This window comes from Trachemys scripta, chromosome 2, assembly GCF_013100865.1.
Source record: "Trachemys scripta elegans isolate TJP31775 chromosome 2, CAS_Tse_1.0, whole genome shotgun sequence".
Classification (NCBI taxonomy): domain Eukaryota; kingdom Metazoa; phylum Chordata; order Testudines; family Emydidae; genus Trachemys; species Trachemys scripta.
Genome location: NC_048299.1, coordinates 151,626,541 through 151,646,586, shown reverse-complemented (window position 1 = coordinate 151,646,586; position 20,046 = coordinate 151,626,541). Strand labels below are relative to the sequence as shown.

The following is a 20,046-nucleotide window of genomic DNA, read 5'->3' as shown; positions in this document are numbered from 1 at the left end:
TGTGAACCACAAAAGGACCTTGTGTGAAACAACAGCATCATGAGGCTGTGTGTAACCTGACAGGGAAGGTGCTTGACGCATGCACACAAATAATCCGTGTGCATATTCCAGCGCCCAAAGGAAAGAAACAAACCACGCAGGCTCTGACGGGTAAATTAAAATTGCATTTTGGCAACGGCTTTCCCCAGTGCAACGTGAAAACGACACAAGACACAGAGGGCACAGAACAGAAAAGAAGGTGCCTGAGGTTTATCAGGGCTGCTTTTGCAATGGGCAGTGGGAGGTGCTCCCATTGGGCTGTGAAAAAGTCAAAAGGGCACCCAACATGTACTCTTTTTGTTGTGTTCGTATAGTGCTTTTTGTCCGTTGAGAGAAGCACAGGTACTTGTGAGCTACACAAGCAGGAGAAGGGATGGTCTTCTGGTTAAAACCCAGACCTGGGACTCAGCAGATCCAGTGTTGTCAAGTCTCACTATATTTGATGTTTTCCTTAAAGCCCCAGCTCCTGGAGTCATATGATTAGGTGAGAATCACATTTTCCATTATAAATAAAAGCAAGTTTCTAGCTCTATTGGTTGCAGAAAAAAGCCTGAAAACATGAGACCTAAGTGTGCCCTGAAAGCTCAGAAACCAGTACACAAAGAAAAAGAGCCTAAAGTGTATTGTTATTTTTTGAAATCTCATGATTTTTGAAGGCTTGGAGATGGAGATTCTGTAGATCTGAGTTGTACTCCTAGATCTACCACTGATTTTGCTATCTGACGTTAAGGCCAGATAGTCTTTCAAAGTCTATTAAAATCAATGCCTCCAATTCAGCAAAGCATGTGCTTAACTTTTAAGTGCGTGGGATTTAAGTACAGGATTAAAGTTAAGCACATGGTTAAATGCTTTGCTGAACTGGGGAAAGCAATCCGTGCCTCAGTTTCCCCCATGTAAAATGCAGATGATAATCCCTACAACACAGGGACATTGTGAAAATTCATTGACACATGTAAAATGCATTGAGATCCTCCAAAAAAAGGGCAAAGGACGATTACATGCTCTGATGAATCTCTCACATGATCACAGGCTCCGATGAAACGTTGGTGCCTAGACACCTCAATGATAGGAAAGACTGGTTTTGAGAACAAAGTTCCTGTCATTCAGTCTCTGAGATGAATTGGTAGCCAATTCCCTGCACCCTGCTTTGTTTGGAAACCTCCCTTATCAAAATAATAGGACAGCATCCTGCATTAACAGCCCCGTTCCCTGCAGTGCCAACATTGCAAATAATGGTGTATTGGCTCATGCCTGAAGGATCCTGCGGTACATTCTTTTTTTATAAGGGCTATCGCAAGTCTTCTTCTTAAATTCAAGGCCCAGCCAAACACCGACTGTGGTTATCTGTGTGCTATGCAGGTGGCAACTTCTTTAATTGCAGAGGGCCTGAGATTCCTCCCGGATGTAACACTAAAGATAATGGAGTTATACCAGGGGTGAATTTGATCTTTGAGCTTTATGTCAGAAGCGTCCACAGCAAGCAGTTCCCTTTCTGCTTTCAGGGAAGCTGTGAGCACAGCTGAATGGTGCTAGTCTTGTGTGTGGTTTTGAGTTGTAAACCTACGTCATTTCACAGGCGATTTATGGTAGATGCACACCTGGTGAGTGGGGATGGGAAGAGATGCAACCCTGGTGAAAGTTAATCCCTGGTGCAAATTGGAGGCAGCCCTCATTTGCAAACCCAACCGTTGTGCAAATGAAGGCTGAGATTTCCCAAGTGACTCCCACTGAAAGTTGGACACCAGCTCCCTTAGCCCCATTTGGAAATGCCAGCCTAGATATAGCCCGTCTGTGCAAATTCACTACTGTGTAAAATGGACTCAGCCCTTATGAAAAATCAGCCCTTGGTCAAATTAGGTGGGACCAGCTGGCTCCTGGTGTAATTCTCTGTTGTGACAGTGTCTGAGCAGCTGTTGTATACTAGGTCCTGGTGTGCTGAGCCCTCCACCACGGATATTTACATAGGATTCTTTGTCTGGGGAACATGCAGCAGATGTTTTTTCAAGGTAGAGTTTGATTATATAAGAAACCAGAGCGGTTCCTGCAGGGTCGGCTTTAGCAAGTGCAGGGCCCGATTTGTGGGGCTTGTACTCACCGGGCAGCGCTCCAAGTCTTCAGCAGCACTTCAGATTGCCGCGCTCCAGCTGGAGGAGCGGGGCCGCGGGGATTGCCGTGCTCTGGCCGGGGTTGCGGGGCTGTGGGGATTGCCGCGCTCCGGCCGGGGTTGCGGGGCCGCGGGACTTGCTGCGCTCTGGCTGGGTGCGGGGCCCTCTTAGGCACGGGACCCAATTTGGGGGAATCGGCCTAAAGCTGGCCCTGGGTTCCTGTCCCTGGGGGCTGGGATGCCAGAGGTACCACACACCACTTAGTTTAATTCAGTATTGAATAAAATGTGGTGAAGGCTGCTGAAGGTTATAAAACTAATGGAAGGCTGGGAGCGAGCCCTGCTTTCCCATCGATCACTCTGCTGAGCTTTCACCACTAGGGAAGGATCTTTGCCAACCTCTAGAATCTATAAACACAGGCATTCGGGGGCTCCTCTGATTTCTATTGATCCCTATTGGACAAGTGCAGGGGTTCTCACAACAAATTTTTTGGTGGCCTCAGAGGGCAGCCATCAACTCTTCCTAGTGGCCAGTCTGACAAATTTTCCTAAAACACTTAATTAACTTTAGGAAAAACAAATAAATATGCACATATACATGTCCAAATCAGTGTAATTAATTTATGTAGGGTTTTTTTTTCAGACTCAATAATAAAAATAATGTACAGTTATATTTTGGTGCCCCAGGTCCCCACTGCCTCCCCTGGCCCTCCACCCATCACCTCTAGCCCCCGCTGCCTCCCCCCTCCCCCCCCCCCCCGGGTTTCCATTGTCCCCTGGGACCCTGCTCCTCCCCTCCCCCCATTGCCCTGAGCTCCCTTCTGTGGCCTTGCACCTCAGGTTCATCCCACTTCTTGCCTCTTGACCATGACGCCCCATAAGGCTGGCCATGCTCAAGCCCTGCTGCCCTGGGCTGAAGCCCAGAGCCGGAGCTCCATCCCTGGAGCCAGGCGGGAGTGGTGGAAGGCCGAAGCCTGTCTCCTGAGCCCATTGGCACTGCAGGGAGGGGCTGCTGCTTTGCCCCCTTGCCCTCCCCGTCTCTGTCCAGGAGGCTGTGGTGGCCTCAGGAAAACCCCCTGATGGATGCATGCGGCCATGGTGGCTGGTATTGAGAAACGCTGGGGGCTGTTGGGGTTGACTCACAGAGGAGAAAGTGAGAGTCGGCTGGGAAAAATAAACAGGGACTGTCCCTGCTGAGCACAGCGAAATGGGAATGAATGGACCAGCAGTGAGAGTCACAGCCAGTGAGAACCCTGGCCATTATACAAGGCATTCAACTGCTAATCCTTAAAGCACAGAAAGGCAATCACTGTGTCATGTTGTACGGACCCGATCCAAAACTCACTGAATTCAACAGAAAACGTCCCATTGATTTCAGGCCTTATAAAAATAAAAATGACTCCCTATCAGCTAATGACCAGGCTGTCTCTCATGCCCACAACTCCTTCATCTGTTTACTAAGGGGCCAGGCCATGCTCCCTTAGTCATTATTGCTTAAATATTGCCTCCTGATAATATTATTGACAGCACCCTGGCTACTACTGGGACTAACACTGTGTAAAACAGGTACAGTGAATAAATATCTCTGGTGAGAGAGAGTAGGCACATATAGTCACAGAGACAGAAAGACAGCTAGATAGATGGGCATGTATAATATTAGAGGGATGGACGGATGGACACAGTATGAGTCATAAAGTATCTGTCAGGAGGATTTCTACCCCATCGGGTTGGAAATGTGGCTGACACAGGGCTCAAAGGCTGTCCACACACAGATGAGTTCTCATTTGTAATGTGTCAGATACTAACGGGGGCTGGTGGGGGTGGGGTGGCAGGAGTCCAGCTACGATTGCCTGGCCGTTCTTTTATAACTACTTTGGGTGACCAGCAGGGACAATTCAGGCTGGGATGTGGCCAAGAGATGCTGTCAAGAGGTCCCCTGGGGGCTGGGGGCAATGGGAAAGAAAGCACTGGCCACAGGCAACTGCCGATCCCTGAACATTCTCCCTCAGTTGGGGATAAAATGAAAAGGGGGTTCAAGGGAAAGTGTGGTGTCCTGGAACTGGAGGGGCTGTGTGTTGCCAGGGTGGGGAGTCAGGGATTAGTTGGAAGGAAATTCTGGGATTAAGGAGAGGAAATATTATGAGATTAGGGGAGGGTGTGTGTTTGTCGGGACTGGGAGAGGAACTGTGGGATTAGGAAGAGGCTATTTTGGGATGAAAGGGAGAGGATGCTCAGGGAGGAGAGAGTAATATCAGGTTTGTAACACCCCCATTAGGTTGTGCATACACACACACACACACACACTATCACGTCTGTAACACCTCCATTAGGTTGTGCATTCACACACACACACACACACACACACACACACACACACACACACACACTCCATCCCTGGGGCTGGCATTTTTCATAGCACAGAGCTCATGGTTCAGAACAAAGGACGCCATGAGTGTCACAGTGCATTTATTTTTGGAAGCATTTCTGTAGAGCTCGTACACCTTGGTTATAAGTCGTATGCAGAGAGCGTCCTGCTCTGGAGGGTTGGGGAGGGGGGCAGTGTGGCCCAGAGGGGAACTACAGGCAAGAGGAGGCAGCTGATGAGAGAACAGCATGTGGACTCCCCCTCAGCTCCCGCACAGCAGGGCCAGGCCGTCCCTGTCACCACTCCCCAGCAGATGGCGAAAGAACCTCAGGGCTGCTTCTCTCTCCAGCTGGGAAGCGAGGGGAACGGGAGGCTGCTGATGGGGTCACTGCACACTGACAGCAGGCTCCCCCGAGCCTGAACATGTTCCCACTGGAGTCTGCGGGAGCTGTGCCACTCGCTCCAATGGGAGGAGGGTCAGGGCCTGTGGGAGCTGCAGGGGAAGGCGGGTTTGAGACTGGGGCACTGCTGCTCAGGAGTAAGATGGTGAGGACAGGCGAGATATCCTTATGCCTGAAGAGGTCAGGCTCATTCTCTGTTAGGGATAGCGGAACCCTCCTGAAGCCCTCACCTGCTGATTAGCCTTCCCCTTCTTTCCAGGTGCCCCTACTGCAAAGGTAACAACCTGTCCTCCACCAGTAACAACCAGCAGGGTTTGAACCTGGAGCCATCAGTGCTAAAAGCACATGCTCTAGAGGGATAATTCCTTCAGTGAGCAGCAATAGTAGGCTTTTATCTCCTGTGTGAAACCACACCCACAGGCAGGAGGAGGCGACATATAGCCCATTCCCAGCTCTTCCACACTTCGCATGATCAAACTGCTGGGGAAAGGAGGGATAAGCAGGGACAGAGGCCCAGATCCTCAAGGGTATTTAGGTGTCTACCTCCTATTGATTTCAATGGGAATTAGGCACCTAAAGACTTTTAAGGACATGAGCCATAGAGACAAATGGATAGAGATTGGGCTAGTCTGTGGATCGGCAATATGGACAAATAAACAGAGAGACATAATGGGAAACAGGTGCCTTCGCATGGTTAGCCTGCCAGGAGATGAAGCACCAAAACCAACTACCAAAGTTCCTTTGCCCTGGTGTTTCTGACCCACCACAAAGCCCCCTGCCTTTGAGATCTGCAGCTACAAGAGGCCCGGAGACCCCAGAGGAGAGGGGGTTTGGAGCAGAACTTTCTGACGTTCCCCATCTCTAGGCACTCTGCAAGGAAGTGAGGAGGGGCAGGGTCTCATTTCCCCAACACACAAGCAGGATAGCAGCAAACCGGGTACTGGGAACCAGTCCCCACTCCCTCTCTGATGATCAAAGGAAATAAGCACATTATGAAGGGAGAGATCCTCGCTGCACGTCTTGTAGATGTGCAGGTTTTTCCCACAGCTGGGAAACGTTCATCCGCTGGGCTGCTCTGCACTTCCCACCAATGCCTGGGACATACAGAATCACAGAGCAAGCTGGGACCTTTGCTCCAATCCCTGGTGATGCACTAGAGCAGAGGTGGGCAAACTATGGCCCGCAGGTCATATCTGGCCCACGGGACTGTCCTGCCTGGCCCCTGAGCTCCCAGTTGGGGAGCCCAGCCCCCAGTCCCTCCCCTGCTGTCCCCCCGCAGACTCAGCTTGCTCTGCGCAGCGCGGTGGCGTGGCTGGCTCTGGCCGGGTGGCATGACTGCCAGTCCTGTCACTCTGAGCGGCATGGTAAAGGTGTGGGGAGCGGGGGGGTTGGATAACGGGCAGGGCGGCGGTCAGGGGACAGGGAGCAGGGGGTGGTTGGATAGGTGTGGGAGTCCCAGGGGGCCTGTCAGGGAGCGGGGGTGTGGATGGGGTCGGGGTAGTCAGGGGACAGGGAGCAGGGAGGGTTGAATAGGGGGTGCGATCCCGGGGGGACGGTTAGGGGTGGGGGGTCCTGGGAGGGGGCAGTCAGGGGACAAGGAGCAGGGGGGGTTGGATGGGTCAGAGGTTCTGAGGGGAGCAGTTAGGGGGCAGGAAGTGGGAGTGGGTGGATAGAGGGTGGGGGCCAAGCTGTTTGGAGAGGCACAGCCTTCCCTACCTGGCCCTCCATACAGTTTCGCAACCCCGATGTGGCCCTCAGGCCAAAAAGTTTGCCCACACCTGCACTAGAGACAAAGGGAACATCGAGACACTATGGGTCTGATTCTTGCGGACACTACAGCCCCTTTGCACCAACCTGGCCTCAACATGGGGGTCGATTAGTTACATGCTCTTTAAGGCATGTGGTGTAAAGGGGCTCGGGGTGAATGGGAATCAGCCTGGAGGCTGGAGTTCTGCCTCCCTGAGTAGAATACAGGAGCTCAGGGGACAATTGCTCCTATCACTGACACCGACGCGACTCCACCCTGTCAGTGGGGAACATACTAGTGAGACTGAGAGACGACTTGGGCCCTGTAGCCATTGGTTGATGTCATCCATAAACATCAAAGGCCAGGCAGAGCCAGCACTGGGATCACGCCAGGAGATGGGTGGGCTGAACCTTGGTAGTTCAGGAAACCCCTGGCTTCCTTCTCTCCAGTCCCTCTTGTATGGAGGAGTCTCTCCTTTCACTCCCTGTCGCTGTGGCTGTCAGCAATTCCATTTAACTTGAGCCATGTAAGCACATGGCAAGCGAAAGGCAGGATAGAAATCCACACACTAGACAAAGCAGCACAGGCACATTTCCCTTTAGCTGCCATCCGGTCTGGCCTGAAAGACTCACTGGTGCTTATGCAGCGGGATTGTGCACTGGAGCAGATGCACTAGATTTCTGCTCTGGGATTGTGCACCGGTGCATATGCACGGGGATGGTGTCCTGGGCACGTGCACTAGATTTGTGCACTAGCGAATGCTCTCTGACCCTCTCCGCTGGCCCTGGATTTGTGCATGGGGATATATGCGCCCAAGGCACATGGGCTCATGCACTAGACTTGATAGCTAGCATGCTGATAGCTCTTCCTGTCTGCAGGTCAAAAAGGAGGGCGAGCAACAGTATCTCTCTTTTACAGAAGGGGAAACCGAGGCACAGCAATTTACCCAAGGTCACACAGCAGGTCAGTAGAAAAGCCAAGCCTGGACTCCTGAGCCCCAGTCCCTTACACTAACCACCAGACAATGTTGCCCCCTGCAGCTTGAGAGAGAGAAGATGCCTGGAGGGAAGCAAAGCAATTCACAGCAGTAAAGTGGGGGAGGTACAAAGGGCGCCTTCCGGTCCTACTTCCATTAGCTCCCAGAAGGCTGTGGAAGGCAGCTCACTGAGGACGCTGGGATGATCTGGGCTGAGGTTGCCACTGGGCACACTTCCAGAGAGCCCTCTTGCAGGGCGACTGCGGGAGCCAAAGAGGGTCAGGTAGTCTCAGGAGTGGTGCAGCCGCACAGAGCAGTGTCTCTACAATCTGAACATGGATGATGGCTACAGGAAGTGCGGCAGAAGCTGCCGGAAGAGTTCGGGAGAAGTCACGACAAGGGCTTCTTCCAGGCCTGCTACCCGGCGCTGTGTATGGGGACAGGAGCATGTGTGCAGAGGGGGCTGCAGGGAGGGTTCAGGGTGACGGATACAGGGATGTATGCATGTGTGTCGGTGGGTGGGAGATGCAGCATGGCATGGTGCACTGCCAATGCACCGTATCTGGGTTCACCGATAAGAATGTGCACACAGGAGTAGCTGTGTGTGCGTGGAAGGTGCAGTAGTGAGAGTGGATGTGTACAGGCATGGATCTGAGATTGTACATGGATGTGGCTGTCCATGAACGGCAGTATATGGGCATGAATATAAGGCTCTATGCGAGGAGATGGACGTGAGGTTAAGGGGTGCAGAAATGTGTGTTTGTTAATGGGGTGCACAGGGACTGCATGGACATGTAAAGAGTGAGTGTAGATGCATATGGTATGGCTAGGAGACTGCAAAGGGGTGTACATGGGAGTGTTGGAGTGTACGCGTGCTGGAGACATATGGGCAGGAATGTAATGTGTATGAGATGCTGGAGGGCATGTGCATATGCATATGAGTTTATCTACTGAGGGATGACTGTGGTGAGTACACACTCCTGCATACGAGTGCATGGATGGAATGTGTGCTGGGTATGCATGGACTGACGGGCCTGTGTGAGTATGTGTGTGTTCTGGACCTGTCCATGGATATGGCCGTGGGGCAGCGCATGGGCACAGACAGGAAGCTTTAGCCTGAGGAGAGGCAGTGCGCTGGAGTCCCCGGCTCCAGGGGTGTTGAAAGTGGAAGAACATTTTCTCTGCACAGTGTCTAGGCGTGAGGCAGGGAGCTGGGCAGGCGGCAGGGACACCCCTTACAAGCTGAGGTCCACCACAACGTGCCTGTAGACCAGCGTGCTGCTCTTGAAGCTGGGGGCCAGCAGGATGTCCATGTCCTCCAAGGGGACATAGTGGAAGGCCCGGGGGGCTTGGACGGAGAGTTCCTGGAACTTGACAAACTTCTGCTTCTCCACATCCCAGAGGTAAATGTGGGTGAAGGAGAAGTCGCTGCCCAGTGCCATGTACTGGCGCTGGGACACCAGGAAGGGCTGCATGACCATGGAGCCCCGCGAGGGCAGGGTCTGCAGCTCAGTGAAGCGCTGCCCTTCCCACTTGACCACCTTGGAGTCCCCGATGTAGCGGCTGAGGCACAGGTAATTGTCTTTATTGAACTTGAAGTGCTTGACCATCTGCACGTCCATCACCTCAGCCACCTCCCCCTGCTGCACAAACTGCTTCTGGGCACGGCTCCACTGGTAGATGATGGGGGCCTGGGAACTGCTGGAGATGATGAGCCGGGGCTTGCCTTCGTTCTCCACATATTCCACGTCAGTGTCGCGGTGCCAGGGGTGCAGGGCCTGGTGGGAGTAGAAGCCATTCTGGTTCCAGCGGTAGAGGCTGGTGGAGCCGGCCTTGGAGCTGTCGGCGATGACGAAGTACCAGTCGCCGTCAATCCGGAAGGCCTCGATGTCATTGGGCTTGCGGATCTTCCTGCTGTCCATGTCCTGGATCTTGATGAACTTGTCCACGTTGGTGTCCCAGCGGTAGATGTAGGAGCCACCGAAGAGCTGTGCCACCACCACATAGAGCTGTGACTGGGCCACGATGGGCTTGCAGTACACGGCTGAATGAGCTGCAAGGGGGCAAAAGGCAGAGTCAGCAGGGCAGGCCCCCGGCCCCCAGCTCCAGTGCACACTGTGCATGCATCAGACATGGTCTGCACCCAGAGCCCATTCTGGGTGGCCACAGAGATCCAGCCCAGATTCTCGTCCTCCCGGCGATGCACCCGGAGCCCATGCCAGGTGAGCAGAGAAATCCAGTTCCCGCTCTTCATACCCAAAGTAAATTAGGCTGAGGGTTCCCTCTCCCTGTCAGGACTGAAGAGCTTTTTCACCTGTGTCTGTCACAGACACATACGCTTCCTGGCGCGCAGGGAGAGGAGAAGAACCCGGACTGGATTTCGGTGCCCATCTGGAAGGATGACGTCCAAGTGAATAGCTCTGGAGCAGTTTCCAGTAGCTAGTGGAGGAGAGTGTCCCAGGTGAGCAGCGTTAGCATACCTGCTTGCAGACACACATACCACACACTTCTGCACACACCTGCATAGTGATGGAAAATCCAAACCCTCCCTTAGACTAGGCTTCCCAGGGAGGTGGTGGAATCCCCCTCTGTGACGTTATTGACATAAACTGGGACCGTCTAGATCATTGTTGCAACCAAGGTCCTGTAGTGGCACCCAAATCTTGTATAAAGGGAGTCAAATGGGGTGTCTAGGACAAGGTTATGGTTTACTGGTTATGATTATGCGGTCTATATGTGTGTATCAGTTTTGTAGTTAAAGTTATGAATATTGGCTCTATACTGTCTGTATGGCAAACTTATGCTATGCTTCTGGGTGACATCCCAGACAAGCTGAGATTAGCTCTGCCTAGCCTGCTTGATGGCCCATTAAGGACCATCAGCTGTACAATGGACCCATTGAGAGAAGGCAGATATGCCTTGTAACTCAGCGAAGTATGCAGGGACTGGCCCATGTGACTCCAGACTCCATTTGGCTGTAATTTTCCACAGTAAGAACAAGGAGGTGTTCTTACACCTGGAAAAGACTATATAAGGCTGATGCCTCATCTCCATCTTGTCTTCAATCCTGCTTCTTACCTCTGGAGGAACTTTGCTACAAACTGAAGCTCTGACAAAGGACTGAATGACCCATCCCAGCTGAGGATGTATTCCAGAGACTTGATTTGAACCTGCAGTTTATTCCATCGCTGCTGCAAGCCATGAACCAAGAACTTTGCCATTACTGTATGTAATTGATTCCATTTAACCAATTCTAACTCTCATCTCTATCTTTTTCCTTTTATGAATAAACCTTTAGATTTTAGATTCTAAAGGATTGGCAGCAGCGTGATTTGTGGGTAAGATCTGACTTGTATATTGACCTGGGTCTGGGGCTTGGTCCTTTGGGATCAGGAGAACCTTTTTCTTTTACTGGGGTACTGGTTTTCATAACCATTCATCCCCATAACGAGTGGCACTGGTGGTAATACTGGGAAACTGGAGTGCCTAAGGAGATTGCTTGTGAGACTTGCGGTTAGCCAGTGGGATGAGACCGAAGTCCTCCTAGTCTGGCTGGTTTGGTTTGCCTTAGAGGTGGAAAAACCCCAGCCTTGGGCTGTAACTGCCCGGTTTTAGCAATTTGTCCTGAGTTGGCACTCTCAGTTGGGTTCCACCAGAACTGCATTGTCACACCCTCACTGGAGGATTTTAAGAACAAGTTGGACAAACACCTGTCAGGGATGATCTAGGTTTACTTGGACCTGTCTCAGTGCAAGGATATGAACTAGATGACCTACCGAGGTCCCTTCCAGTCATACAGTTCTATGATTCTATAACCTCTCACATATACACACAGCGGCACTTTCACATGTGCACACAAACACTTGGAAACTCTCCCATAGACGCATGCACGCACCCTGTTGTTGGCCTTGAATCTGAAGGGGGCTCCAGGTTGCTTTGCGGTGACAGCTCCTGCAATCCGCACTCCCTGCCTCTGCCCAAAGGGAGTGGGAAGAACCACCCAGCACTGCCAGGTGTTTCTGCCCCTAAGCTCTGCACCGTAAACCCCATGGGTAGCTCACAGCTTCCCAGGAGCCCACCCTGAACCACGCCAGGGAGGCTAACATGCCCTCTTCCTATCCCCCTGCCATGTGCCTCTTCGTGGCTCATGCAATGAGAGACTGATTGCAAGTGATCATGAACCCCTGATGATAGGATCTTGCTGTTTCTCCTCGTGCTCGCTATTATGGGACTTGCTGTCTCCCATCTCTGGCCCCACTCCTCCAGGGAAGTACAGGGCCATGGCAGGATGTCTGTCTGCACGGCTGGTTCTTACCAGGGATGCGGTCAAAGTCCCATAGCTTGCGCTCCACATAGTCCCACTTGAGGATGGTGCAGCTGCTGGCACTGGGCTGTGCCAGTGCTACATAGAGGTCGCTGCTGTAGACAAAGGGCTCAGCTGACACTGACTGGAATGGCAGGACCTGGTGCACCACAAAGTCTGGGAGGGAAGGGGTGAAGATGAGGCAGCAGTGGGGACCCCCGTCACACCACCCAGCCCACTGCTCCCTGGCCGTGGCAGCATGTCCAACGGCTTTGCTTTTCAACCACGCCCATGGAAAGTGGCCCCGTATCCACTCTCTCCTGCCTCCAGCCCCAGCCTGCTAAACGAGCACAAGTCGTGCCTAGTGAAGCAGTGAGAGCCAGCAGCCAGTCCTACCTGTCGTGATGCAGCTGAAGTCCTTGAGGGCCAGGTCCCGGATCTTCTGCCCCTGGTAGCGGATGGGGCTGCTGCAGAAGATGGCAGGCACCGTTGCATTGGTCCTCTCCATCCATTCCACCAGCCACTTGATTTTGCAGTCGCAGATCAAAGCGTTGCCCCGGAGGTCCCTGTGGAGGGGAGGGTTTACAATAGAGCATTGGTCACGTGAGCAATGAAACCCCACTATTGCCCCTCCACCACCCCACAGCTACAGACAAGGCCGGGAACCCCAAAGCATGTCCCCACGGTCTGGGCCTGGAGAAGGAAATGGTTCCAGCTCTGGGGGAAGCTAGTCTCAACCCTGGTGTGTGGGTGGGGAGCACATTTATTCCCTTGTGTCTCATTAAAGAGACCCATCCCTCTGTTCTCCCTCCTGTATTCTGAGCTCACAGAGCCCTAAGGTGCATGTGGATATTGACATCCTCCACCCCAAAGAGAAGGCTAGGGAGCTGGGCGCTGGATCTGCAGGCCAGGAGGGGTGGGGTGAAGGCACTGGGGTAAGCAGGAGAATGGGGAGGCAGTTGGGCGGCTGCAAGGACCTTGGCCCAGCCCGGGATCAAGGTTCCTGGGCTCTGATATCCTGCTCGTTGGCTCTACACAGCATGGGACAGCGTCTCCCTCAATAACAGGTCCCTAGTGGTGGCAGCAGGCCTGGGCAGGGCCTTACAGGTCACTGAGGATGTCCAGGGGTGTGAAGATATCTCTGGGCAGCGTCTGCAGGTTGTTGTTGGCCAAAGAGCTGAAAGAGAGGGGAGAGAGAGAGAGAGAGAGAGAGAGAGAGAGAGAGACTTATTGCCAGGAAAAGTGGCACCTCCTTTCGAATGGATGCTGGGCAGAAGGCCTGGACCGGAAGCCAGCCCTGTGTCCACAGTGGCAACTCCCACCCCACGTCTCCTGCTTTCTTTGATAGGCGTAGCTATCACCCTAAAAGTCAGAGAGGTAGGGTTGTCTGCTCACTGCGAAACTCACAAATAGATGGACCCGTTGTACTACTGTGTCAGGCATGCCATCCCCACAGGCACGTGCCTGGCATGTCAGGCGTATTATACCCACAAGCTCTGTGGCGCACATTATACCCACAGGCATGTGAGAGGTGTGCTATACTCACAAGTGCTGTGAGGTATGGCATGCCCACAGGGCGTGCTAGGTGCACTCTGCCCACAGGCCCATGCCAAGCGTGCCATGCCCACCAGCACGGGTCATACTCACAGGTGTGTCAAGGACTTCAGTCCTCGGAAGGTGAATTTCGACAGCGAGCGGATGTCATTGTTCTCAATGAACCTGCGGGGACAAATGGGGAAACAGGTCACGCCCTCTGCTCCCTGAGAGGTGGTGCTGCCAAGCAGCCCCAGGGACTGAGCTCCCCTCTCTCCTGGGGTGGCCCCTTCAGATGGGAGAAGAGCATTCATAGGGTGGGATGCCGTGACCCCCCCAACCCTAACCAGAGGAGGCACCTTCCCTGCAACCCCCACCCCCTGAAAGACCTTCTCCTCCCATTTCCCACCATCCCCTCCCTCCAGCCAACCCTGGTGTGAAGGAGAGGCGCACGTACAGGTACTGCAGGTGGGAGAGGCCGGTGAAGGCATCGTCCCCGATCAGCGTAAACTTGTTGGAGTTCAGTAAGCTGCAAAGAGAAAGTGAGACATCAGCTCCAGGGGCTGCCATCTCCAGCACAGTTGGGCTGCATTGGGGGTGCTAGGCTGAGAATCAGAGAGACGGGAACCCCTTCCCACTGCCGGGGGTGCACCGAGAAGGCAGAGATCTGGATGCAGGCTGTGAGTTCAAATGCTACCTGCTGCAGCTCAGCCATGGCCAGGGGTTAACCCCTGATGCCCAGGCAAGGGAAGGTTCCATGGAGTGGGGGAGGCCTTCCCATTGCACAGGGCTGTAGTGCCTCCATGTAGGATGGTGGGGGAGCAGAGTCCTCCCTCGTACCTGTGGTTTGCCCCAGAGAGAGGGATAGAGGGGAGGTTTTCTCTGCCCATCTGTATCTCCCATGACCTCACCATTCAGCCACCTAGATCAGGCAGGTCCAGCTTTGCGGGAGATCAAACCTTACAGCTCCAAGGCCTCCCTAAGGAGACTCTACCGAGCCTTTACCAGCCCTTGTTGCCTCACAGGGTATGGGAAGACCTGTGTCCCCCTCCCTGGGGACTGCCGTGGCAATAACAAGCCCCCATCCCAATGAGAGACCCAGAGACGTACAGGAACTGCAGGATGGGGATGTGAGCGAAGGCTGCTGCTTTGATTTCAGTAAAGGCCGCGTTCACCATGGTCCTGCGGAGAAGGAAACGGGGAGAGAAAAGCTCAGGACCATTCCAGGAGGATGGGGAGTTCAGCACTCAGAGAAGTGACAGCAGGATAGTGTGGGCTGGAGGTAGGCAGACAGCAGTGTGCAGAGCCCATCAGGGACTTTTCAGCTAAATTTGTTTTTGTGGGAAAATACCCGTTCACAGAAACCAAAGCTGCCCTCAGGGAAGGATGGTTGGTTTCTACGGGTTTCCCCGTTTCTGAACAAACTTGAAACCACATTTTAAATTGCTGAGGGCTCCCCTTTTTGGATATTTTCCAAATGAAAAAAAAAAGTTTATTTTTCAGGTCAACATGTTTTTCAGTTTCAAAATTTTAGTGCACGGTAAAGGAAAAGTTTTTTTTAAAAGGTTGAAATTGAAATGATGCGTTTTCCCGGACTCAATTTGAAATTTTCTACCGATCTTTGGTTTGCAAATATTTTCAAGATTTCAACTTTTGGTCCTGATTCAGAATGGGGAAAATGTAGAAATCTTGAAAATCCTTGCACGTGAGGACAAGCATTTCCTGCCTGGTTCAACTGGTATGTGCTGTGTAAGCATCTCTGCCTCTCGTGTTGCTCTGCCAATGCCCCTCAATGCTGGCCCACAGTCCCCCTGCTCTCCCAGCCCCAGGGCCTGCCACAGCTCTGCTGACACCCCTCAATCCTGATCTGCAGTCTCCTGTTATCCTAGTCCTAGCTTGGCGTTTTCCAGTTATTGCTCTTGGATCCAGGTACAGCCTTTCCAGGGGGAAGTTTATATCTGCCCTCTGCTCCCCAGGTGGAGGAGGTATATTTAAAGAGCTCTCTTTTTTGCTGTAATTACAGCCTGTAGGTCCAGGGAGGTCCCGCAGGTCCAGTCAATAGGGCCATGCGTGTTTAAAGGGAGCCTGCCTGCCTCCCACTGCAGAGAGCTGGTCTGCCTGGGACAGGTCCAGCCAGTGCAGTCTGATTGGAAATAAGCCAATGTAGGCAGTGATGCTGAGTGTGTGTGGGGGGGGGGGGGGGGGAGAATGGCCAATGTAATGCAGGACCCACAGCATGGAGCAGGTGCTCCTCATTTGCATCATCCCATTCTCCCACTCCCCAGCACCCTGGTGAGGGGGATGGACTGCAGCAGAGCCAGCGTGTGCAGGAAGGAAGAGTGCTCCTGCAGACAATGAAAGAATGAGGTCAGCAGGCATCCCACCCTGGGCTCTAGGGTTTGAGGGGGCCAAGCCAAGGACAAGGGACCTAGGATGGGCAGAAATGGGGTATGCTTCAGGGCTTCAGACAACCTCTATTAGCGATCAGGATGGGAGTTATGCAGGGGTGGGGGGCAGATTATCTCCCATCTGCTATTGTGCTGGTGCTGGCTGCTCTCAGAGACAGGACACTGGGCTAGATGGCCCTCGGGTCTGATCCAGTCTGGCAGCTCCTGTGTTCCTATGGAATTTCTCAGGCTCCAGCAAGGACATAGCCAGGGGGAGCATGCAGTGCAAACACACAGCAGACAAAAAGGGACTCTCTCTCTCACATGCACACACTCTAACATCAGACACATACACACACACGCAAACGCCACACAGCAGATGCACACCCCAGACAAAAGATACAGGGGCACCAGACACACACACCCACCAAGCACACGCACACACTTCCCCCACACCACCACGGCAATCTACAAAGGGTCAGTTCCAGTATGTCACTGCGGAGATATAGCAGTGACAGGCGCATGAGATTAGATTAAACCATTTCTTTTCCTTCCCTGCTCTCACCCCAGCCAGGCCAGGAGGGACCCGCAGGCAGAGTCAGGAGCCCTTCGAGGTCAATGAGAGGTGGCATGGTGCCACACCGAAGGGGGCAGTCAGGACCTATTGCTAGGTCTGGATCAGCTGTGACTAAAACAGTAGAAGGAAAGGGCTGCCTATTTCTGTGCTGAGGAGCTACCCAGGAGGTGGCAACACACGGCTGAAAGAGTGTTCGTGTAGCTCTCTCCCCGCACACACACACACGCTTACTGCACTTGCACCAACACACACTACTTTTCATACACCTCGCTTTCATTCACACACACACAGACACAAACTTCTATACACAAACCTGCTCATTTATAAACATAATGCATTTGCACACCACACACATGCATCGCATGTATGCGCACCCCCCCCACCTGATCAACAACATGCTCACGCAGCCATGCACATGCTTACACTGATGCACACCCAGACACATAAAATGATCAGAAAGAAAAATACACCCAAGAGGTATAGATACCCAGCATGGTCATGCTGACATGTTTACATGACACACACATGATTTTCTCATATCAAAAAGCAGCTACAGTATACATACACGAGAACCTGCACGCACACAGAGGGCTATTATTAAACACACATCATACATTTGTGCACACATATACCCCAAGGATTCACACACACACCATCTCGAACCCACAACAACCCCGTTCTGATGTAACCCCAAGGAATATGCTGACTTCTGGGAACCCTCCAACAGCATCAAGGGCCCTCAGCCTTTTAGTCCAAAGTTCGATCAACCCCACGGATTCCCCACCTCCATCTCCCTCAACCACAACCCCAGAGATTCCCCCAGCCCACCTACCTCCCCCACTATACCCCATCCTTCATCCCAGTGATCCCCCCTCCACCCACTCCCTCCTGCTCTGCTGATACTCACAGGGAAATGACCTCCGGGGGCAGGTTCCTGGGGACCGCTTTGGAGTCGATGCAGAAGGCAGTGTCCCTGGTGCAGGAGCAGCTCTGGGGACATGGGGGCAGCTTGGGGGCTCGCTTGGAGCCTGCAGGCAGCCAGAGGTAGGCCAGGCTGATCAAGAGGAAGGCAAGGACTTGCCCCCTCCTCATCACTTTCCCTGGCTGCAGCTCAGCCATCGCCCTGGCCTGGCCTCCCTCCCCTGCAGGAGAAGAATCCCCCCGTGGACTGTTGCTTCAGCTCTGCTCTGTAATCCTCCCTCCTCTCCTGGCTTTGCTCTCAAGCCCAGGAGCTGCAGTGAAGAGCTGAAGCAATCCTGGGAGTGAGGATGCCACAGTCCATCATGCTTCTCTGCAGAGCACCACACTCAACTGCTGGGGTGGGGGAAGCAGGAGTGCTTTGCTGCTGAATGATTCGTCTAAGTGATATCACGGCTGGGGATCTCTGTGGTGCATGGGGAGTGTGGGAGTGTGCCGCGTGCAATAGCATGTGTGCGTGTGCATACTGCATGCACTAGTGTGTTTGCAGGCATGAGTGTATGTATGTACTGCATGTAACTGTGTATGTGTGTCTCTCTCTAGGTATGAATTCTGCAGGCGTGTTTGAATACATATGTGTGTCTCTCTGTGTGTGCATGTGAATCTGAAAATACATGTGCAAGAATGTAACTGTGAATGTTTGTAGTGTGCATGCAAATGTGGTGTGTATACAAATATATGACTGTGTGTGTACTTTGTATGTACGGGGCTGTGCACAATGGAGCATGTATGGGTTGTGAACGGCTCTGACTGGGCTCTTATGTACCCAAGAGTCTGTGTGCGCTTCTGTGACTGCATGAGCCTGTGTGCACCTGGGTTGTGTATGTTCTATGTGCATTTGTGTGTTTGTTTATATGTGTGTGTGAACATGGGGTGCACATGCATGCATGAGTGTGTGACTATGTACATGTGGGTCGGTATACTTGAGTGGGTGAACAGGTGTGCACATGGAAGTGTGTGCACCTGAGTGCTCTTGTGTGTATCCCGAGAACTGCCAGAGTTAGGGCAGTTAAAGCACAGACTCTTCCACTGGCTTCTGGCCCTCGCTGACTCACCCTCCCCATCACACTCATTCCCGTTCGCCAGTAGTACAGAGGTCTTCACCTGAAGCCGCATCCTCCCACCTGAAGTGGGGCCATGGGTTTGCCCTCCCTGCCTGCTCATTTCCTTCCGATCTCTCTGCCCTGTGCCCCTGGGTTTGCAGCATTCTACCTATGCCCCTGATTCCCTCCCCCATCAACCCCTGCCACCACCGCCACCACCACCCCGTACGCTCCCCAACCCCCTCCCGTCTGACACGTCCTTGCTGAGCTGCTCCTGGATAATTTATGATGAGCTGAGTGACTCGTGAGGCACACGCCAAACAGTGGCTTCCGTCCCAGGCACAGCCTTCTCCTGGCTAACAATGAGAGGGGATGGCTCTATAGAGGGCATTCTTACTCTCCGCAGCTGGGCCTGAGGCCAGGACACTGACAACAAACAAACAAGGGTCCCAGGGCCCAGCAGAGGCAGAGCAGGTGGAGAAGTGATAGGCAAGTCCTGGGGTTGTCACTGAGCTCCCATGGGGCAGGAGAGGGGAGACAGCAAAGGGAGGGACATGGCCAGAAGCAATGGAGTGAAGGGATGGGTGGAACTGGGGCAGGACACATTATGGCAGCCTAGCTCCCCTTCACTGGAAGGGGCCTCAGTGCACAGGGTTCATCATTGCTCCATCTGTACTTTCTCCAGGAAGCAAGGCAGGAAGCTGGGGGCAGTCCTGACGCGCAAGGTGCACCTGACAGCCTGAGGGCAAGAAAAATACAAGGAGAGCTCTTCCTGCTGAGGGCTGGGCCAGCACCCCCAGTGCAAAACCAGCACAAAGGAGCAACCTCCATTCTGCGCAGGCTCCGAGGCCTCAGGCGGGGAAGCTGGGGCTCTAATAGCTGGGTACCATTGCCAGTCCTTTTATGTTCTGTCACAAGGCCTATGCAATCAGCTGCAGACAGGGTCAGGCTGAGCAGCTGTCAGGCCATGGTTAACTGCAGAACAACTGTAAGGTCAGATCAGCCTGGAGCAGGGTCAGAGGTTAGCTGTCAAACAGCAGAGAGGTCAAAATTCACTGGGGACCAGCTGGTGTGTTAGGAAGTGCCTGCATTCATTCAGTGAGCTGTAGAAATCAGCTCATCTCTGCCCAGCTGCAGCCCTGCAAACTTCCCTGTCAAAGGTCTCACCCCTATTAGTATAAGGTCCCTTACCCCAGAGACTGTCCACAGCTGCAATTATTTAGATCCAGGTTTGAGACCAGATTTTGAAGCCCTCAGTGTCAAGAGAGAGGGTGGCTCAGAGCTTTGGTTCGGGTCTGTCTCTAATTGCAACATGTGGAAGCAACAACGTTGGGATGAGACACTGAGAGGGAACACTCCAGTGTTTGAGGGATCAGACTCCATGACCCGTTCAGCACATTGGACAGAATGTGACTGACCCACGGCCCCTCCCCAAAGACCCCCGGCAGCCCACACCCCGATAAGGGCCTGGGCACTCACGACTAGTGCTCTTGTGAAAGGCTTTTGATTTTCGGCTTTTGCTTTGAACATCTGAAGCACCATCAGGTGCCAGAGGGGCTCAGAGACTCGGGGCACTGAGCCAAGCCTGGCCAT

The 20,046-nt window shown here is 53.1% G+C and overlaps 1 protein-coding gene across 2 annotated transcripts; it reads right to left on the bottom strand.

The window, feature by feature from the left end:
- Window positions 1-6,622: 6,622 nt before the first annotated feature.
- Window positions 6,623-18,532, bottom strand: LGI3 (leucine rich repeat LGI family member 3). Of its 2 annotated transcripts, XM_034761900.1 has the most exons (8): window positions 17,340-18,531; window positions 14,579-14,650; window positions 13,926-13,997; window positions 13,583-13,654; window positions 13,041-13,112; window positions 12,332-12,501; window positions 11,948-12,112; window positions 6,623-9,685 (listed from the first exon to the last, which is right to left on the bottom strand). In XM_034761900.1, the coding sequence occupies exons 1-8, from the start codon at window positions 17,549-17,551 to the stop codon at window positions 8,868-8,870; spliced, it is 1,653 nt and encodes a 550-aa protein (XP_034617791.1). In that variant the 5' UTR covers window positions 17,552-18,531; the 3' UTR covers window positions 6,623-8,867. The 2 variants fall into 2 exon arrangements, with proteins under 2 accessions (XP_034617791.1, XP_034617792.1); XM_034761901.1 differs by lacking the exon at window positions 11,948-12,112 and having other exon boundaries at window positions 17,340-18,532.
- Between the last annotated feature and the right edge of the window lie 1,514 nt (window positions 18,533-20,046).